Source organism: Heterodontus francisci, chromosome 22, assembly GCF_036365525.1.
Source record: "Heterodontus francisci isolate sHetFra1 chromosome 22, sHetFra1.hap1, whole genome shotgun sequence".
NCBI lineage: Eukaryota > Metazoa > Chordata > Chondrichthyes > Heterodontiformes > Heterodontidae > Heterodontus > Heterodontus francisci.
The window spans coordinates 83,252,418-83,274,328 of NC_090392.1; the positions used below are offsets into that span (position 1 = coordinate 83,252,418).

A 21,911-nucleotide genomic window follows, 5' to 3' on the forward strand; every position below is an offset into this window, starting at 1 on the left:
ACTAATAAAAGCTAACACACCATATGCCTTCTTAACAGCCCTATTAACCTGGGTAGCAACCTTCAGGGATTTATGTACCTGGACACCAAGATCTCTCTGTTCATCTACACTACCAAGAATCTTCCCATTAGCCCAGTACTCTGCATTCCTGTTACACCTTCCAAAGTGAATCACCTCGCACTTTTCCGCATTAAACTCCATTTGCCATCTCTCAGCCCAGCTCTGCAGCCTATCTATGTCCCTCTGTACCCGACAACATCCTTCGGCACTATCCACAACTCCACCGATCTTCGTGTCATCCGCAAATTTACTAACCCACCCTTCTACACCCTCTTCCAGGTCATTTATAAAAATGACAAACAGCAGTGGCCCCAAAACAGATCCCTGCGGTACACCACTAGTAACTAAACTCCAGGATGAACATTTGCCATCAACCACCACCCTCTGTCTTCTTTCAGCTAGCCAATTTCTGATCCAAATCTCTAAATCACCTTCAACCCCATACTTCCATATTTTCTGCAATAGCCTACCATGGGGAACCTTATCAAAAGCCTTACTGAAATCCATATACACCACATCCACTGCTTTACCCTCATCCACCTGTTTGGTCACCTTCTCGAAAAACTCAATAAGGTTTGTGAGGCACGACCTACCCGTCACAAAACCGTGCTGACTATCGCTAATGAACTTATTCTTTTCAAGATGATTATAAATCCTGTCTCTTATAACCTTTTCCAACATTTTACCCACAACCGAAGTAAGGCTCACAGGTCTATAATTGCCAGGGCTGTCTCTACTCCCCTTCTTGAACAAGGGGACAACATTTGCTATCCTCCAGTCTTCCGGCACTATTCCTGTCGACAATGATGACATAAAGATCAAGGACAAAGGCTCTGCAAACTCCTCCCTAGCTTCCCAGAGAATCCTAGGATATATCCCATCTGGCCCAGGGGACTTATCTATTTTCACACTTTCCAAAATTGCTAACACCTCCTCCTTGTGAACCTCAATCCCATCTAGCCTAGTAGCCTGAATCTCAGTATTCTCCTCGACAACATTTTCTTTCTCTACTGTAAATACTGACGAAAAATATTCATTTAACGCTTCCCCTATCTCCTCTGATTCCGCACACAACTTCCCACTACTATCCTTGATTGGCCCTAATCTAACTCTAGTCATTCTTTTATTCCTGAATTACCTATAGAAAGCCTTAGGGTTTTCTTTGATCCTATCCGCCAATGACTTCTCGTGTCCTCTCCTTGCTCTTCTTAGCCCTCCCTTTAGATCCTTCCTGGCTAGCTTGTAACTCTCAAGCGCCCTAACTGAGCCTTCACGTCTCATCCTAACATAAGCCGCCCTCTTCCTCTTGACAAGCGCTTCAACTTCTTGAGTAAACCACGGCTCCCTCGCTCGACAACTTCCTCCCTGCCTGACAGGTACATACTTATCTTTGTTTCCTGTCACTCAGCCAATTCCGTATCCATGTTGCTACCATCCCTTTTATTCCATGAGCTACAAGTTTGCTCACAAGTCTGTTGTGTGGCACTGTATCAAATGCCTTTTGAAAATCCATGTACACCACATCAACAGCATTACCCTCATCTACCCTCTCTGTTACCTCCTCAAAAAACTCCAGCAAGTTAGTTAAACATGATTTGTCCTTAAGAAATCCATGCTGGCTTTCCTTAATTAACTCACATTGTCCCAAATTATTTTTTCTGGAAGTTTTCCCACCACTGAAGTTAAACTGACTGGCCTGTAGTTGCTGAGCTTATCTTTACACCCTTTTTTGAACAAGGGTGTAACATTTGCAATTCTCCAGTCCTCTGGCACCAACCCCGCATCTAAGGAAGACTGAAAAATTATGACCAGTGCCTCTGCGACTTCCACCCTCACTTCCCTCAGTCTCCTTGGATGCATCTCATCTGGTCCTTTTTTAAAATATTCTTTCATGGGATGTGGGCGTCGCAGGCCAGGCCAGCATTTACTGCCCATCCCTAATTGCCCTTGAACTGAGTGGCTTGCTAGGCCATTTCGAGGGCATGTAAGAGTCAACCACATTACTGTGGGTCTGGAGTCACATGTAGGCCAGACCAGGTAAGGACAGCAGATTTCCTTCCCTAAAGGAAAAGACATTAGTGAACCAGATGGTTTTTTACAACAATTGACAATGGTTTCATGGCCATCATTAGAGTAGCTTTTTAAATTCCAGATTTATTAATTGGATTCAAATTCCACCATCTGCTGTGGTGGGATTCAAACCCAGTCTCCAGAGCAATACACTGGGTCTCTGAGTTACTAGTCCAGTGACATTACCAGTACACCACCGCCTCCCCAGGTCCTGGTGCCTTATCCACTTTAAGTACAGACAGCCTATCTAATACTTCCTCTATCAATTTTAAACCCCTCTAGTGTCTGAATTACCTCCTCTTTCAACATTGCCTGGGTTGCATCTTCTTCCTTGGTAAAGACAGATGCAAAGTATTCATTTAATACCTCAGCTATGCCCTCTGCCACCATGTGTAAATCCTCTTTCTGGTCCCTAATCTGCCCCACTCTTCCTTTCACCACCCTTTTAGTATTTATATGCTTAAAGGAAACTTTGGTTTCCTTTAATGTTAGCTGCCAGTCTCTTTTCACGCTCTCTCTTTGCTTCTCTTATTTGCTTTTTCACTTCCTCTCTGGACCTTCTATATTCAGCCTGGTTCTCAATAGTATTTTCTACCTGGCATCTGTCATAAGCACACTTTTTCTTCTTTGCCTTAATCTACCATGGAGCTCTGGATTTGTTTGGCCTACTTTTCCTCTTCGAGCGAACATACCTTGACTGTGTCCAAACTATCTCTTCTCTGAAGCGAGCCCATTGTTCAGCTTTCAGTTTTCCTGCCAGCTTTTGACTCCAATTTATTCATCCCAGCTCCATTCTTACCCCATTGAAGTTTGCCTTCCCCCAGTTAATTATTCTTACCCTGGATTGTACTTTGTCCTTTTCCATAGTCAGCCGAAACTTGATGATACGATGATCACTATCCCCTAAATGCTCTTCTACTGACACTTGACCACTTGGCCCACCTCATTCCCAAGAACCGGGTCTAGCAGTGCCTCCTTTCTCATTGGACTAGCAACATACTGTTGTAGATAATTTTCCTGAATACACTGTAGGAACTCTTGCCCCTCACTGCCCTTTACACTACTATTACCTCAGTCTATATTTGGATAATTAAAGTCCCCCATTATAACAACCCTATATTTTTTGCACCTCTCTGTAATTTCCTTGCAAATTTGTTCCTCCACGTCCTTCCCACTAGCTGGTGGCCTATAGACAACACCGAGCAATGTAACCGCACCTTTTTTGTTCCTTATCTCTAGCCGAATCAATTCTGTCCTCGACCCCTCTGGGACATCCTTTTTCTCTAGCACTGCAGTGCTCTCCTTAATCAATACTGTCACCCCTCCCCCTTTTTTCCTTTTCCTATCTTTCCTGAACACCTTGTATCCAGGAATATTTAACACCCAGTCCTGCCCTTCTTTGAGCCAGGTCTCTGTTATTGGCCTCTGACCTTCCAGAGCTGAGAGGAGCAAAAAAAAACAAGCAGTGACGTCACAGCAGAGCTGCAAGCTGATTGGTTGGTGAGTCACTGCTGTTAGGGAATAGCTCTAAATAGCTGGGTAAGTATCTCAGGTAAGAAAAGTTTAAAAGTTTAAAGTTTATTTCAAATATAGTAAGTAGTGTTTTTTTTCAGGGAGTTCTGTAGTAATGAGGACCAGGGACAAAGGGCCCTAGAGTAACCGATATTATTGGACATTAAGATCTTCCAGAAGGTTTAATTTAATTTAAAGGGTTAAGTCATGGCAGGAGAGCTCAAAGCCGTGGTGTGCTCCTCGTGCTCCATGTCGGAAGCCGGGAACATTTCCAGTGCCCGGGACCAGCATGTGTGCAGGAAGTGTCTCCAGCTGCAGCTCCTGGAAGCCCGGGTTTTCGGAGCTGGAGCGGCAGCTGGGGACACCGTGCAGCATGCACGAGGCGGAGAGTATCATAGATAGCACGAGAGGTGGTCACACCGCAGGCTCAGACTTCACAGGCAGGAGGGGAATGGGTGACCACCAGGCAGAACAAGAGGACTAGGCAGGCAGTGCAGGAATCTCCTGTGGCTATTCCCCTGCAAAACAGATATACTGCTTTGGATACTGTTGGGAGGAATGGCCTCTCAGGGGAAAGCAGCAACAGCCCAATTCGTTGCACCACGATTGCCTCTGCTGCACAGGGGAGCAGTAAAAAGTGTGGGAATGCAATAGTAATAGGGGATTCAATTGTAAGGGGAATAGATAGGCGTTTCTATGGCTGCAAAAGAGACTCCAGGATAGTATGTTGCCTCCTTGGTGCTAGGGTCAAGGATGTCTCGGAGCGGTTACAGGACATTCTGAAGGGGGAGGGTTAACAGCCAGTGGTCGTGGTACACATTGGTACAAACGACATAGGTAAAAAAAAGGATGAGGTCCTAAAAGCAGAATATAGGGAGCTAGGAAGTAAGTTGAAAAGCAGGACGTCAAAGGTAGTGATCTCAGGATTACTACCAGTGCCACGTGCTAGTCAGAATAGAAATAGCAGGATATATCGGATGAATATGTGGCTGAAGAGATGGTGTGAGGGGGAGGGTTTTAGATTCCTGGGACATTGGGACTGGTTCTGGGGGAGGTGGGACCACTACAAACTGGACGGGTTACACCTGGGCAGAACCAGGACTGATGTCCTAGGGGGGAGTATTTGCTAGAGTGGTTGGGGAGGGTTTAAACTAAAATGGCAGGGGGATGGGAACCATTGCAAGGAGTCAGAGGAAGGGGGATCAAAGACAAGAACAAAAGACAGTAAGGGGAATAAGAAAAGTGATATGCAGAGAAATCAAGGGCCAGAATCAAACAGGGTCACAGTGAAAAATAGTGGAAAGAGGGTAAGTAATGTTCAAAAGACAAGCCTTAAGGCTTTGTGCCTTAATGCGTGGAGCATTTGCAATAAAGTGGATGAATTAATCGCGCAAATAGATGTAAATGGGTATGACATAGTCGGGGTTACAGAGACATGGCTGCAGAGTGACCTGGGATGGGAAATGAACATCCAGGGATATTCAGTATTTAGGAAGGACAGACAAAAAGCAAAAGGCAGTGGAGTTGTATTGCTGGTTAAAGAGGAAATTAACTCAATAGTGAGGAAAAATATTCGCTCTGACAATGTGGAATCTGTATGGGTACAGCTGAGAAACACTAAGGGCAAAAAATGTTAGTGTGGGTTATCATAGAGTGATACAGCACTGAAACAAGCCCTTCGGCCCACTGAGTCTGTTCTGACCAACAACCACCCATTTATATTAATCCTACAAAGAACAAGGAACACTACCAACACTAGGGGCAATTTACCTATCAACCTGCAAGTCTTTGGGTGTGGGAGGAAACCAGAGCACCCAGCAGAAACCCACACAGTCACAGGGAGAACTTCAAACTCCACACAGGCAGTACCAAGAACTAAACCCAGGTTGCAGGAGCTGTGAGGCTGCAGTGCTAACCACTGCACCACTGTGCCACCCTAACTAGCTTTTGTATATAGACCCCCAAACAGTAGTGGTGATGTTGGGAATGGCATTAAACAGGAAATTAGAGATGCATGTGATAATGGAATATCTGTAATTATGGGTGATTTTAATCTGCATTTAGATTGGGCAAATCAAATTAGTCATAATACCGCAGAGGAGGAATTCTTGGAGTGTATACGGTATGGTTTTCTAAACCAATATGTTGAGGAACCAACTAGAGAACAGGCCATCCTCGACTGGGTATTGTGTAATGAGAGAGGAATAATTGACAATCTAGTGGTGCGAGACCCCTTGGGGACGAGCTACCATAAAATGATAGAATTCTTCTTCGAGATGGAGAGTGACGTGGTTGATTCTGAGACAAGGGTCCTGAATCTTAGTAAAGGAAACTATGAAGGTATGAGGTGCAAGTTGGCCATGACGGATTGGGAAACGTTACTTAAAGGGATGACAGTGGATAGGCAATGGCAAACATTTAAAGAGCACATGGATGAACTGCAACAATTGTTTATCCCTGTCTGATGCAAAAGTAAAATGGGAAAGGTTGCCAAACCATGGCTTACAAGGGAAATTAGAAATAGCATTAGATCCAAGGAAGAGGCATATAAATTCGCCAGAAAAAACAACAGACCTGAGGATCGGGAGCAGTTTAGAATTCAGCAAAGGAGGACCAAAGGATTGATTAAGAAGGGGAAGATAGAGTACGAGAGCAAGCTTGCGGGGAACATAAAAACTGACTGTAAAAGTTTCTATAGGTATGTGAAGAGAAAAAGATTAGTGAAGACAAATGTAGATCCCTTACAGTCAGAAACAGGGGAATTTATTATCAGGAATAAAGAAATGACTGACCAACTAAAAGCATACTTTGGTTCTGTCTTCACAAAGGAGGACACAAATATCATACCAGAAATGTTGGGGAACACAGGGCTTAGTGAGAGAGAGGAACTGAAAGAAATCAGCATTAGTAGAGAAATGGTGTTGGGGAAATTGATTGGATTGAAGGCTGATAAATCCCCAGGGTCTGATGATATGCATCCCAGAGTACTTACGGAAGTGGCTCTAGAAATAGTGGATGCATTAGTGGTCATCTTCCAAGATTCTATAGACTCTGGAACAGTTCCTACAGATTGGAGGGTAGCTAATGTAACCCCACTATTTAAAAAGGGAGGTAGAGAGAAAACAGGGAATTATAAACCAGTCAGCCTGACGTCGGTAATGGGGAAAATTCTAGAGTTTATAGCAGAGCACTTGGAGAACAGTGGTAGAATCGGGCAGAGTCAGCATGGATTTACAAAAGGGAAATCATGCTTGACAAATCTACTAGAATTCTTCAAGAATGTAACTAGTAGAGTTGATGAGGGGCGCCAGTGAATGTGGTTTATTTGGACTTTCAAAAGGCTTTCGACAAAGTCCCACATAAGAGATTAGCATGTAAAATTAAAGCGCATGGGATTGGGCGTAGTGTATTGCGATGGATAGAAAATTGGTTGGTGGACAGGAAACAACGAGTAGGGATAAATGGGTCTTTTTCCAAATGGCAGGCAGTGACTAGTTGGGTACCGCAGAGATCGGTGCTAGGACCCCAGCTATTCACAATATACATTAATAATTTAGATCAGGGAACGAAATGTAATATCTCCAAATCTGCAGATGACACAAAACTGGGTGGGAGGGTGAGTTGTGAGGAGGTGATTTGAACAAGTTGAGTGAGTGGGCTAATGCATAGCAGATACAGTATACTCTGCATAAATGTGAGGTTATCCACTTTGGTAGCAAAAACAGGAAGGCAGATTATTATCTGAATGGTTATAAAATGAGAGAGGGGAATAGGCAGCGAGACCTGGGTGTTCTCGTACACCAGTCGCTGAAGGTAAGCATGCAAGTGCAACATGCGGTAAATAAGGCAAATGATATGTTGGCCTTCATAGCGAGATGATTCGAGTACAGGAGCAGGGATGTCTTGCTGCAATTATACAGGGCCTTGGTGAGGCCACACCTGGAATATTGTGTGCAGTTTTGGTCTCCTTATCTGAGGAAGGATGTTCTTGCTATAGAGAGAGTGCAACGAAGGTTTACCAGACTGATTCCTGGGATGGCGGTACTGACGTATGAGGAGAGATCGAGTCGGTTAGGATTATATTCGCTGGAGTTCAGAAGAGTGAGGGGGGGATCTCATAGAAACCTATAAAATTCTAACAGGACTTGACAGTGGAGATGCAGGAAGGATGTTCCTGATGGTGGGGCAGTCCAGAACCAGGGGTCATAGTCTAAGGATACAGGGTAAATCTTTCAGGACTGAGATGAGGAGAAATTTCTTCGCCCAGAGAGTGGTGAGCCTGTGGAATTCGTTACCACAGAAAGCAGTTGAGGCCAAAACATTGTATGTTTTCAAAAAGGAGTTAGATATAGCTCTTGGGTCTAAAGGGATCAAAGGATATGGGGCGAAAGCCGGAACAGGTTACTGAGTTGGATGATCAGCCATGATCATAAAGAATGGCCGAGCAGGCTCGAAGGGCCGAATGGCCTACTCCTGCTCCTATTTTCTATGTTTCTATAGCCACAACATCATATTTCCACATGGCAATCTGCGCCTGTACCTCACCGGTCTTATTAACTACACTCCGTGCATTCACATACATGCACATTAACCCTGATTTAGACTTTATTACTTTGTCCCTTACTCTGACCCCACCTAATAACTTACTATCGCCCAGTTCTGATGAAGGGTCACTGACCTGAAACGTTAACTCTGCTTCTCTCTCCACAGATGCTGCCAGACCTGCTGAGTATTTCCAACATTTCTTGTTTTTATTTCAGAGTTCCAGCATCCGCAGTATTTTGCTTTTATTTTAACTTACTATCACCTACTCTAGTGCTCGCTATCTCCTCCAATATTCTGTGCACCTTGGTATTCCTCTCTGATACTTGCTCCTGGTTCCCACACCTCCCACAAGTTACCAGTTTTGCTTCCCTCCAATCCAAGCTCCCTCTCAGGTTTCCATCCCCCTGCCAATCTAGTTTAAACTCTCCCCAACAGCACGAGCAAATCTCCCTGCAAGGATATTGGTCCAGTCCTGCCAATCATAGCGAGAAATTGCCTGATCAATAACAGCATACAGTAACTCCCCATCCACTGACAACATAGACTATGGTGCAGAGTGACACTTCTACCGACGCACAATCCGATTTGATAATAGGATGTTAATTATTGGACTCCCTGCAGGTACATATCCCAGGGTTGTGGCCACAGACTGGGATCCTCCCTCCGCAGCGGGAGATTTTATGTAAAAATGACAAAATGTTTGAAGGGACTGCTAAAGAATCTTCATTTAATGAGATTGAATAGTTTATAAACTGGGGATAAACTGGAAGCGGATTGAGGAGCTCGGTGACTTACAGCAGCTTGTGATATTTCTCCAGCCCTGTAGTAAGACTCCCTGCGCCTGACATGTACTGCCATAGTGCTGAAGCCAGTTACAGGCCGTTTGACGGTTTCCACGGTCAATGCACGAGTCGAAAATGCAATTGTGGTAAAAGAAAGTGGGATTGACCTTCCCGTGGCAGCGGCTGAAAATATTGTCCTTTGACACGATGAACGCGCAGAGTTGCAACACGTCCACGGGGAGACTGAGCACTTGGTCACAAGAGGGACAAATTCTACTGCAACCCAGCTCACAGAAGGACTTTCCGCCAACCATCCAGCTCTCCGCAAATTCCAGCAGGTTTACTGCAATCCCTCCCTCCGCAGTCTGCAGATCATCGGCTGGTTCTCCATTGAACTGGCCGCACAGACCACGCGTGGCGTCGGCAAAGCTCCTGGGAAGTGTCACCGATAGAAAAGTGTTCCAGTCATACATCACCTTGAGGCCGAAATCCGTTTCCAGAACCAAGTAGAACCCGAACGAGTAGAGATTGACCTGGTCACGGCCCAGTTGAAGGGGGAGGTAAAGCCGCTCCTTGTTCACCTGTGGACGGAAGAGTTTCTCTGCTTAATAATTGTCTGATGAAGTTGCTAATTCCCACTTGCTGCATCAGTCAGCTTTCTCTCTGCTCCATAAACTATTTCAATTCTTAGCAAAGTATTTTACACAGTTCCATCCACTTACAGCACACACAGGCCATTCGGCCCAACTGCTTCCTGCCAGTGTTTATACCCCCAACTCACCCTATTTCAACATTCCCTCTATTCCTTTCTCCCTCCTGTTTATATCCAGCTCCCCCGCCCACCCTCAAACATTCCCTGTGGAAAAGAGTGACACATTCTCACCACTCTGGGGAAAGGCATTTCTCTTATATTTTTGGTCGCCCCCAGAGCCGGGAGCTCCCTGCAAATATTGGATGGGTCTCAGCCCCCGACCCCCAACCCCACCCCCGGACCACCCCCCTCCCCGCTCACCATCACCGTGTGTTTGTAGCTCTTGGACGCGCTGATATTGTAACCGTGCACTTTTATTTCCAGCTCCTGGAGCCACAGGGCAAGTGATGTGTTGCGATCTTGATTCTTGGCTTGGACCAGGAAGTGGGGAAGATGTTGGGACCCGGGGGCCACGGTGCTGATGATGTGGGCACAGGTGCTTTGCAGATCATAGGCGAGTGTGTCAAAGGTGTAGTAATGGCTGTAGCCAGACACAATACAAACCGCTTCGGTACGGGGAACACAGTAATACAGGTCGGTCGCATCTGAGCAAAACTCATCCACTCGGCAGGAGCCTCTCTCACAATACACTGCATTGTCGGAACCATTACAGTAGCAGCGGATCTGACACTCTCTGTCCAGCCAGAAGGTCTCGTTCGTGTTGACCTCGACCCCTTCATAGACACAGCCGCAATGGCTCTTTGGGATGCAGTGACCATCCTTTAGGGAAAATCCCTGGTCGCATTGACAGCCCTCCACGCAGGGGAGGTTGCAGTCCAGATCCTGCTCCAGGGATCGGCAAGTCATTGGGCAGGCGGAAGTGCACTCGGCAAAGTGACTGTTCTCTGGGCACGGCAGAGCTGATGGAAATAAAAACAAAACACTGCTGGTTAAAGAGGAACTGGTTCTGTTTGCCTGCAGTTCCTGACTTTTTTTTTAACCCTTCTTTTCAAGGTTCTCCTCATGATTCGGTGGTGGAAATATTAACTGGTGTCTATTCATCCACAAAGATCAGGAACGGCCCAAATTCCATCCCATTCTGCGCTGTTAGTTGACCTCAGAAGTTCCGACGTTGACCCCAACAACTCTGGCTAAGGGAGATGAAAATCAACTGATCATTCATCCATAATTCTATGTGTGGACCTCAGCATTTAGCTTGGCAGTGATGTCCCAATGTTGAATAGCCCATCAAAATTCACTATCTGGGTTAACCATGAAGAATAGGCGCAAGGTACTGAGGACAACCAGTCCCTATGGACATCTGGAAACAAACTGCCAGTAGGTGAGGGTCAAGGACCTGTGCTGAGCTGTTACCCCCTGCATAAGCTTTCCAGGTCTGATCAATTGGAACTTTCAAAGACTACTATCGATAGATTATTATTAGGTAAGGTGGGTAAATGGATTTGAGGTACAGATCAGCCACAGGAACAATAGGAGCAGGAGTAGGCCATTCAGCCCATCGAGCCTGCTCCACCATTCAATACGAGCATGGCTGATCATCCACTTCAAAGCCTTTTTCCCACACTATCCCTGTATCTCTTTATGTCATTGGTATTTAGAAATCTGTCAATCTCTACTTTAAACATACTCAATGACTGAGCTTCCACAGCCCTCTGGGGTAGAGAATTCCAAAGATTCACAACCCTCTGAGTAAAGAAATTTCTCCTCATCTCGGTCCTAAGTGGCTTCCCCCTTATTTTGAAATTGTTTCCCCTGGTTCTAGACTCCCCAACCAGGGGAAACATCTTAGCTGCATCTACCCTGTCTATCCCTTTAAGTATTTTGTAGGTTTCAATGAGATCACCTCTCATTCTTTGAAACTCTAGAGAATACAGGCCCAGTTTCCCCAATTTCTCTTCATAGGACAGTCCTGTCATCCCAGGAACAAGTCTGGTGAACCTTCGTTGCACTCCCTGTATGGCAATATCCTTTCTAAGGTAAGGGGGCCAAAACTGCACACAATATTCCAAGTACGGTTTAACCAAGGTTCTATACAATTGAAGCAAGACTTCACTACTCCTGTACTTAAATCCTCTTGTGATAAAAGTTAACATACTATTAGCCTTCTTAATTGCTTGCTGCACCTGCATGTTAGCTTTCAATGACTTATTGACGAGGACACCCAGGTCCCTTTGTACAACCACACTTCCTAATCTCTTACCATTTAAGAAATACCCTGCACATCGATTCCTCCTTCCAAAGTGGATAACCTCACATTCTTCCACATTATATTCCATCTGCCACGTTCTTGCCCACTCATTAAGTCTGTCCAAATCCCCCTGTAACCGTATTGAATCTTCCTCACAACACACACTCCCACCTAAAATAAAAGCAAAATACTGCAGCTGCTGGAAATCTGAAATAAAAACAGAAAGTGCTGGAAATACTCAGCAGGTCAGGCAGCATCTGTGGAGAGAGAAGCAGAGTTAATGTTTCAGGTCTGTGACCTTTCATCAGAACTATTTCCAGCACTTTGTTTTATTACACATTCCCACCTAGTTTTGTGTCATCCACGAACTTGGAAATATTACATTTGGTCCCCACATCCAAATCATTGATATATATTGTGAACAGCTGGGGCCAAAGCACTGATCCTTGCGGTACCCCACTAGTTCACGGCCTGCCAACGTGAGAATGACCCATTTATTCCTACTCTGTTTTCTGCCTGTTAACCAATCTTTAATCCATGCCAGTATATTACCTCCTATCCCATGTGCTTTAATTTTGCTAATCAACCTCCTGCGGGGACTTTATCAAAAGCCTTCTGAAGATCCAAGTATACTATGTCCACCAACTCCCCTTTATCAATTCAGTTAGTAACATCCTCAAAAATACTCCAACAGGTTCGTCAAACATGATTTCCCATTCATAAATCCATGTTGACTATGCCCAATCAGATCATTATTATCCAAATGTCCATTTATCACATCCTTTAAATTAGATTCTAATATTTTCCCTACAACTGATTTAAGGCTAACAGGTCTGTAGTTCCCTGTTTTCTCTCTCCCTCCCTTCTTAAATAGTGGGGTTACATTTGCCACATTCCAATCTGCAGGAAACATTCCAGAATCTATAGAATTTTGGAAGATGATCACCAATGCATCCACTATCTCCATAGCTACCTCTTTCAACACTCTGGGATGTAGAATATCAGGTCCCGAGGACTTAACAACCTTCAGCCCCTTTAATTTCTCCAATACAACCTTCTTACTAATACTAATTTCCTTCAATTCTTCATTCTCCCTAGTCCCTTGGATCTCTAATTCTGGGAGATTACTTCTATCTTCCTCAGTAAAGACAGACACAAAGTAACCATTTAGCTTCTCTGCCATTTCTCTATTCCCCATTATAATTTTTGCCGCTAAGCGCATTGCACTGCTGAACTACAAGAAAGCCCCCAGCGAGTTAACATCTGTAGCACTTGAAGCAGCCAGAAGCGCTGCACAAAGAACAGCCAGGCGCTGCGCAAATGACTACTGGCAACACTTATGCAGTCATAGTCAGCTGGCCTCTGACACCAGAAACATCAGAGGAATGTATGATGGCATTAAGAGAGCTTTTGGGCCAACCATCAAGAAGATCGCCCCCCCCCCCTCAAATCAAAATCAGGGGACACAATCACTGACCAACACAAGCAAATGGACCGCTGGGTGGAGCACTACCTAGAACTGTACTCCAGGTAAAATGTTGTCACTGAGACCGGCCTCAATGCAGCCCAGCCTCTGCCAGTCATGGATCAGCTGGACATACAGCCAACAAAATCGGAACTCAGTGATGTCATTGATTCTCTAGCCAGCGGAAAAGCCCCTGGGAAGGACGGCATTACCCCTGAAATAATCAAGAGTGCCAAGCCTGCTATACTTTCAACACTGTATGAACTGTTTTACCTGTGCTGGGACAAGGAAGCAGTACCACAGGACATGCGCGATGCCAATACCATCACCCTCTGTAAGAACAAGGGTGACCGCGGTGACTGCAACAACTACCGTGGAATCTCCCTGCACAGCATAGTGGGGAAAGTCTTCGCTTGAGTCGCTTTAAACAGGCTCCAGAAACAGGCTGAGCGTGTCTACCCTGAGACACAGTGTGGCTTTCGAGCAGAGAGATCCACCATTGACATGCTGTTCTCCTTTCGCCAGCTACAGGAGAAATGCCGCAAACAGCAGATTCCCCTCTATGTTGCTTTCATTGATCTCACCAAAGCCTTTGACCTCATCAGCAGACGTGGTCTCTTCAGACTACTAGAAAAGATCGGATGTCACCAAAGCTACTAAGTATCATCACCTCATTCCATGACAATATGAAAGGCACAATTCAGCATAGTGGCGCCTCATCAGACCCCTTTCCTATCCTGAGTGGCGTGAAGCAGGGCTGTGTTCTCACACCTACACTGTTTGGGATCTTCTTCTCCCTGCTGCTCTCACATGCGTTCAAGTCTTCAGAAGAAGGAATTTTCCTCCACACAAGATCAGATGGCAGCTTGTTCAACCTTGCCCGTCTAAGAACGAAGACCAAAGTACGGAAAGTCCTCATCAGGGAACTCCTCTTTGCTGACGATGCTGCATTAACATCTCACACTGAAGAGTGTCTGCAGAGACACATCGACAGGATTGCGGCTGCCTGCAACGAATTTGGCCTAACCATCAGCCTCAAGAAAACGAACATCATGGGACAGGATGTCAGAAATGCTCCATCCATCAATATCGGCGACCGCGCTCTGGAAGTGGTTCAAGAGATCACCTACCTAGGCTCAACTATCACCAGTAACCTGTCTCTCGATGCAGAAATCAACAAGCGCATGGGAAAGGCTTCCACTGCTATGTCCAGACTGGCCAAGAGAGTGTGGGAAAATGGCGCACTGACACGGAACACAAAAGTCCGAGTGTAAAAAACCTGTGTCCTCAGTACCTTGCTCTATGGCAACGAGGCCTGGACAACGTATGTCAGCCAAGAGCAATGTCTCAATTCATTCCATCTTCGCTCCCTCTGGAGAATCCTTGGCATCAGGTGGCAGGACCGTATCTCCAACACAGAAGTCCTCGAGGCGGCCAATATCCCCAGCATATACACCCTACTGAGCCAGAGGTGCTTGAGATGGCTTGGCCATGTGAGCCGTATGGAAGATGGCAGGATCCCCAGGGACACATTGTACAGCGAGCTCGTCACTGGTATCAGACCCACCGGCCGTCCATGTCTCCGCTTTAAAGATGTCTGCAAACGCGACATGAAGTCCTGTGACATTGATCACAAGTCGTGGGAGTCAGTTGCCAGTGATCGCCAGAGCTGGCGGGCAGCCATAAAGGCGGGGCTAAAGTGTGGCGAGTCGAAGAAACTTAGCAGTTGGCAGGAAAAAAGACAGAAGCGCAAGGGGAGAGCCAACTGTATAACAGCCCCGACAATCAATTTTATCTGCAGCACCTGTGGAAGAGTCTGTCGCTGTAGAATTGTCCTTTATAGCCACTCCAGGTGCTGCTTCACAAACCACTGACCACCTCCAGGCGCTTACCCATTGTCTCCCGAGACAAGGAGGTCAAAGAAGAAGAAGACATTCATATTCGATTCTCCCTTTCTTTATCAGTTTCTTGGTCCTCCTTTGCTATATTCTAAAATCCTCCCAATCCTCAGGTTGACTACTGTTTCTGGCAACTTTATAGGCCTTTTCTCTTAATCTTATACAATCTTTAAATTCCTTTGTTAACCACGGTTGACTGCCTTTATGTTTGGGGTTTTTATGCCTTGAAGGAATGTATAGTTGTTGTAAACTATGTAATAATTCTTTGAAGACTATCCATTGTCTATGCACTGTCATACCTTTTAATGTATTTTCCCAATCCACCTCTGCCAATTTGCCCCTCATACCTTCATAATTTCCTTTGGTCAAATTTAACACCCTGGCTTCAGATTGAACTACCTCACTTTCAAGCATAATGTAAAGCTCTATCATATTATGGTCACTCATCCCTAAAGGTTCTTTTACAAGATTATTAATTAGCCCTTTCTCATTACATAATACTAGATCTAAAATAGCCTATTCTGTAGTCGGTTCCTCAACATACTGCTCTAGAAAACCATCCTTAACACACTCCAGAAACTCATCCTCCACAGCATTAATGCTCATTAGGTTTACCCAGTTTATGTGCAGATTGGAGTCACCCATGATTACTGTATTATCCATGCTACATGCTTCTCTAATCTCCTGATTAATACCATGCCCCACACTACCACTACTGTTTGGTGGCCTATAAACAACTACCAATGTTTGCTGCCCCTTGCTGTTTCTTAGCTCCACCCAAACAGATTCCACATTTTATTCTTCTGATCTGAGATCCTCCCTTACTAATGTACTTCATTGTACTGATCTCATCCCTTATTATCAGTGCAACACCACCTCCTTTTCCTTTTTTCCTGTCCTTCCTAAATATCGAATATCTTTGAATATTCAGTTCCCAGTCTTGGTCACCTTGTAACCACGTTTCCATAGTGACAATTAGATCATACCCATTTACCTCTTTGTGCCTTGTTGTGAATTCTGTGTGCATTCAGGTAGAGTGCCCTTAACCTTGTCTTCTTGACATTATTCTGCATTCTAAGCCGAGTTAATGCTCACCTTTGTTTCACCTGCCTTCTAATGTCGCTTGCTACTTTTCCACCTCAAGTTACCAGCTTTACTTCTTTCCAATTTGAGCTACCCTTCAGGTTCCCATCCCCCTGACAAGCTAGTTTAAACCCTCCCCAACAGCACTAGCAAATCTCCCTGTGAGGATATTAGTTCCAATCCTATTAAGGTGTAGCCCGCCCATCTTGTACACCAATTTTTCAGCCATGTGTTCAATCGATCAATCCTCCTATTCCTACGCTTACTAGCATGTGGCACTGGGAGTAATCCTGAGATTACTGCTCTTGATCTTGCTTTTCAATTTCCTTCCTAACTCCCTAAAATCTGCTTTCAGGACCTCATCCCTCTTCCTGCCTATGTCATTGGTACCAATGTGGGCCATGATCTCTGGCTGTTCACCTTCCCCCAGAAAGATGTCGTGCAGCTGCTCCATGATATCCTTTCAAATCCCCTATTATTATTGCTCTTCCACTCTTCTTCCCCCTTTCTGTGCAGCTGAACCATCAACGGTGCCACGGACTTGGCTGTGGCTGCACCCACCTGAGGAATCATCACCCTCACCAGTATACAAAATGGAAAACCGATTAGCAAGCAAGTTAGACTCAGGGGACTCCTGCACTGCCTGCCTGGCTCTCTTAGACTGCTTGCATGTTCCTAACCTGCGGTGTGACCACCTCTCTAAATGTGCTATCCACTTAGTCCTCTGCCTCGTGGATGCACAACAGTGACTCCAGCCACTGCTTGAGTTCCGAAACCCGGAGCTTAAGCTTCTGCAGCCGGTGACACTTCCTGCAGATGTGATCATCTAGGACATGATCTAATTGAATGGTAAAGCAGGCTTGAGGATCTCAATGACCTCCACCTGCTTGTAGGGTCCTAGATCTGCCATTCCCTGGCAGATGGATACTGGAGAGGTTGTGACCAGAGTGGCACATTTATAGATATACCTTCAGGTCCTGCATCCAAATCCAACCTCTGGGCTGCCACAGATGCTGTGAGCAGCAGTTTGTTGGACATTTTGGAGAGTTGAGAGATAATAATCAAACTAACACGCGGGTACAGCAAGTAATTCAGAAAGCAAAAGATATGTTAGTCTTTGTTGCAACAGAGTTGGAGTACAAAAGTAAGGAAGTCTTGCCACAGTTAAATAGGGTTTTGGTGAGACCACATCTAGAGTACTGTGTTCAGTTTTGATCTCCTTACCAAAGGGTGTACTTGACTTAGAGATAGTGCAGTGAAGGTTCATGAAATTGATTTATGGAATGGTACAAAGCTACAGGAACTGGGTGTGTGATGGTACCCACTTTTCCTCTGAATAACTTACGGCAAAATGTGCTGCTTCTCCAGTTAGCTTGTGTGACCTCGGCACCAATGCAGGCATCTGCATAAGCCTGCAGGGAGCTGCAAAGGGCAGTTATGTTCCCACCGTTTAAACACATGGTATAGAGGCAACTTCTGAAGAAGGGAGAAGGATTGACGACTTCATGACAATTGAGGAAAGAACTGTTAGTGGGATCATTGATTATTCCACATAAAGAGATTCCTTGATACAGAATTAAATCCTCATTAGTACACACAGTGTACAGCTCTTCACACTGCCCATTACATGTCATATCATCAGCAAATGTCTTCCAATTATCCACAAATTCTGCAGAATTTTCTGTCACTTTCCCATTGGCTTTACGGAAGTCATCAGTAGGATTACCATTAAAGTATCCACACAGCCCACAAGTGTTGTTGTAATAGGCGGTGGACAGTGTTAAATTTACACGATGCTCACTCGAATACAGGATTTGAAAACTGCTGTCTAATTCCACCATGGTGTCATTTCCATCCCTGTAGATCTTCAATTTTCCTGATGAATGCATAAATGGCAAGGAAATTGCAAAAGCATTGACCTATAATAGGACAAAATTGGTTACTACTTCATCCAGTAAATGAAATTCAGGATGAAGACTCACTGTATAGACTGAAACTAGTTTCCTGCACTCAATCTCACTGTTACACTCTAATATACCTATCACTTTAACATTGATACACCCTGTTGAAGCAGACCACCAGCTTTGATGAAACCTTCATGTAACACTCTGATATGCTCTACATCTCTCAGCATAAACATTCTGATATATCCCTCATCCCTCAAATGTAACACTCTGTATATCCTTAATGTATATCCCATTCCCTGACCGTAACACACTCTGATATACCTCACAACCTGCCTGCAACATTCACTCTCCCTCAGTATAACATTCACTTCCTGGTGCACAATGATACTTGTTAGGTGTATCAGAGAGTCTTACAGAGAGGGGTATCGGGTATATCAGTGTGTAACAGTGAGGGGTGTAGGGTATATCTGAGAGTGTTACAGTGAGGAGTATAGAGTATAGAGAGTGTTTTACAGTGAAGGGTATATCAGAATGTTGCAGTGAGGGGTACAGGGTATATCAGAATGTTACAATGAGGGGTATAGATTATATCACAGAAAGTGTTACAGTGATGAGTACAGGGTATATCAGAGAGTATTACATTGTGGGGTATAGGGTATATCAGAGTGTTATAATGAGGGGAAGAGGGTATATCAGAATGTTACAGTTGAGGGGTATAGGGTATATCAGAGAGTGTTACAGTGATGGATGTAGGGTATATCATGGGTTTGAATCCCACCATGGCCAAAGGTGGAATTTGAATTCAATTAATAAAACCCTGGAATTAAAAGCTCATCTGATGATGACCATGAAACCATTGTCAATGGTCGTAAAAACCTATCCGGTTCACTAATGTCCTTTAGGGAAGGAAATCTGCTGTCCTTACCTGCACTGGCCTACATGTAACTCCAGACCCACAGCAATGTGGTTGACTCTTAACTGCCCTCTGAGACGGCAGAGCAAGCCACTCAATTGTATCAAACCGCTACAAAGTCAATAAAGAATGAAACCGGACGGAACACCTGGCATCAACAATGGCAAACACAGCCCTGTCGACCCTGCAAAGTCCTCCTTACTAACATCTGGGGGCTTGTGCCAAAGTTGGGAGAGCTGTCCCACAGACTAGTGAAGCAACAGCCTGACATAGTCATACTCACGGAATCATACCTTACAGACAATGTCCCAGACACCGGCAGAGGTGGTATACAGTTGGGAGGGAGTTGCCCTGGGAGTCCTCAACGTCGAAATCTCATGACATCAGGTCAGACATGGGCAAGGAAACCTCCTGCTGATTATCATCTACCACCACCCACCACCCCCAGCTGATGAATCAGTACTCCTCCATGTTGAACACCATGAACAAGGGTGCAGAATGTATGCCGGGTGGGAGACTTCAATGTCCATCATCAAGAGTGGCTCAGTAGCACCATTACTGACTGAGCCCTAAAGGACATAGCCGCGAGACCTGATCTGCCGCAGGTGGTGAGCGAACCAACGAGGGAAAAACAGACTTGATCTTGTCCTCACCAATCTGCCTATCAATAATGCATCTGTCCATGACAGTACTGGTAGGAATGACCACCGCACATGTGGAGACCAAGTCCTGTCTGCACATTGAGGATACCCTCCATCGTGTTGTGTGGCACTACCGCCATGCTAAATGGGATAGATTTCAAACAGATCTAGCAATGCAAAACTAGGCAACCATGAGATGCTGTGGGCCATCAGCAGCAGCAGAATTGTACTCAAACACAATCTGTAACTTCATGGCCCAGCATATCCCCCACTCTACCGTTACCATCAAGTCGGGGGATCAAGCCAGGTTCAATGAATAGTGCAGGAGGGCATGCCAGGAGTAGCACCAGGCATAACTCAAAATGAGGTGTGAACCTGGTGAAGCTACAACCCAGGTCTACTTGCGTGCCAAACAGCATAAGCAGCCTGCGATAGACAGGGCTAAGCGATCCACCACCCAACAGATCAGATCTAAGCTCTGCAGTCCTGCCACATCCAGCCGTGAATGGTGGTAGACAATTAAACAACTAACTGGAGGAGGTAGCTCCACAAATATTCCCATTCCCAATGATGGGGGAGCCCAGCACATCAGTGCAAAAGATAAGGCTGAAGCATTTACAACAATCTTCAGCCAGAAGTGCTGAGTTGATGATCCATCTCGGCCCCCTCCTGAAGTCCCCAGCATCACAGATGTCAGTCTTCAGCCAATTCGATTCACTCCACGTGATATCAAGAAATGAATGAAGGCACTGGATACTGCAAAAGCTATGGGCCCTGACAATATTCCGGCAATAGTACTGAAGACCTGTGCCCCAGAACTTGCTGCGCCGCTAGCCAAGCTGTTCCAGTACAGCTACAACACTGGCAACTACCCAACAATGTGGAAAATTGTCCAGGTATGTCCTCTACATAAAAGGCAGCACAAATCCAACATGGCCAATTACCATCCTATCAATCTATTCTCGATCATCAGTAAAGTGATGGAGGGGGTTGTTGACAGTGCTATCAAGCGGCACTTGTTTAGCAATAACCTGCTCAGTGACGCTCAGTTTGGGTTCTGCCAGGGCCACTCAGCTCCTGACTTCATTACAGCCCAGGTTCAAATATGGACAGAAGAGCTGCACTCCCGAGGTGAAGTGAGAGTGACACCCCTTGACATCAAGGCAGCATTTGACCGAGTATGGCATCAAGGAGCCCTAGCAAAACTGGAGTCAATGGGAATCAGGAGGAAAACTCTCTGCTGGTTGGAGTCAGACCTAGTGCAAAGGAAGATGGCTGTGGTTGTTGGAAGTCAATCATTTGAGCTCCAGGACATCACTGCAGGAGTTCCTCAGGGTAGTGTCCTAGATCCAATTATCTTCAGCTGATTCATCAACGACCTTCCTTCAATCATAAGGTCGGAAGTGGGGATGTTCGCTGATGATTGCACAATGTTCAGCACCACTCGTGACTCCTCAAATACTGAAGCAGTCCGTGTAGAAATGCAGCAAGACCTGGACAATATCCAGGCTTGGGCTGATAAGTGGTAAGTAAGATTTGCGCCATACAAGTGCCAGGCAATGACCATCTCCAACAAGAGAGAATCTAACCATCTCCCCTTGACATTCAATGGCATTACATTTGCTGAATCTCCCACTATCAACATCCTGGGTGTTACCATTGACCAGAAACTGAACTGGAGTAGCCATATAAATACCATGGCTACAAGAGCAGGTGAGAGGCTAGGAATCCTGAGGTGAGTAACTCACTTCCTGTCTCCCCAAAGCCTGTCCACCATCTACAAGGCACAAGTCAGGAGTGTGATGGAATACTCTCCATTTGCCTGGATGGGTGCAGCTCCAAGACGCTCGACACCATCCAGGACAAAGCAGTCCGCTTGATTGGCACCCCATCGACAAACATCCACTCCCTCCACAACCGACGCACAGTGGCAGCAGTGTGTACCATCTACATGATGCACTGCAGCAACTCACGAAGGCTCCTTAGACAGCACCTTCTATACCCACAACCTCTACCAACTAGAAGGACAAGGGCAGCAGATACATGGTAACACCACCACCTGCAAGTTCCCCTCCAAGTCACACACCATCCTGACTTGGAACTATATCGCCGTTCTTTCACTGTCACTGGGTCAA

At 45.5% G+C, this 21,911-nt stretch overlaps 1 protein-coding gene across 1 annotated transcript in view; it reads right to left on the reverse strand.

Moving 5' to 3' along the window:
• The window catches only part of tecta (tectorin alpha), a 113,225-nt gene that overhangs the window by 50,522 nt on the left and 40,792 nt on the right, over window positions 1-21,911 (reverse strand). Inside the window, exons 9-11 of the mRNA XM_068054277.1 lie at window positions 17,661-18,234; window positions 9,982-10,580; window positions 8,983-9,550 (exon numbers count right to left, since the gene is read on the reverse strand). Of these exons, the coding sequence (XP_067910378.1) occupies window positions 8,983-9,550; window positions 9,982-10,580; window positions 17,661-18,234 (1,741 nt within the window). The remainder of the gene's footprint in view (window positions 1-8,982; window positions 9,551-9,981; window positions 10,581-17,660; window positions 18,235-21,911) is intronic.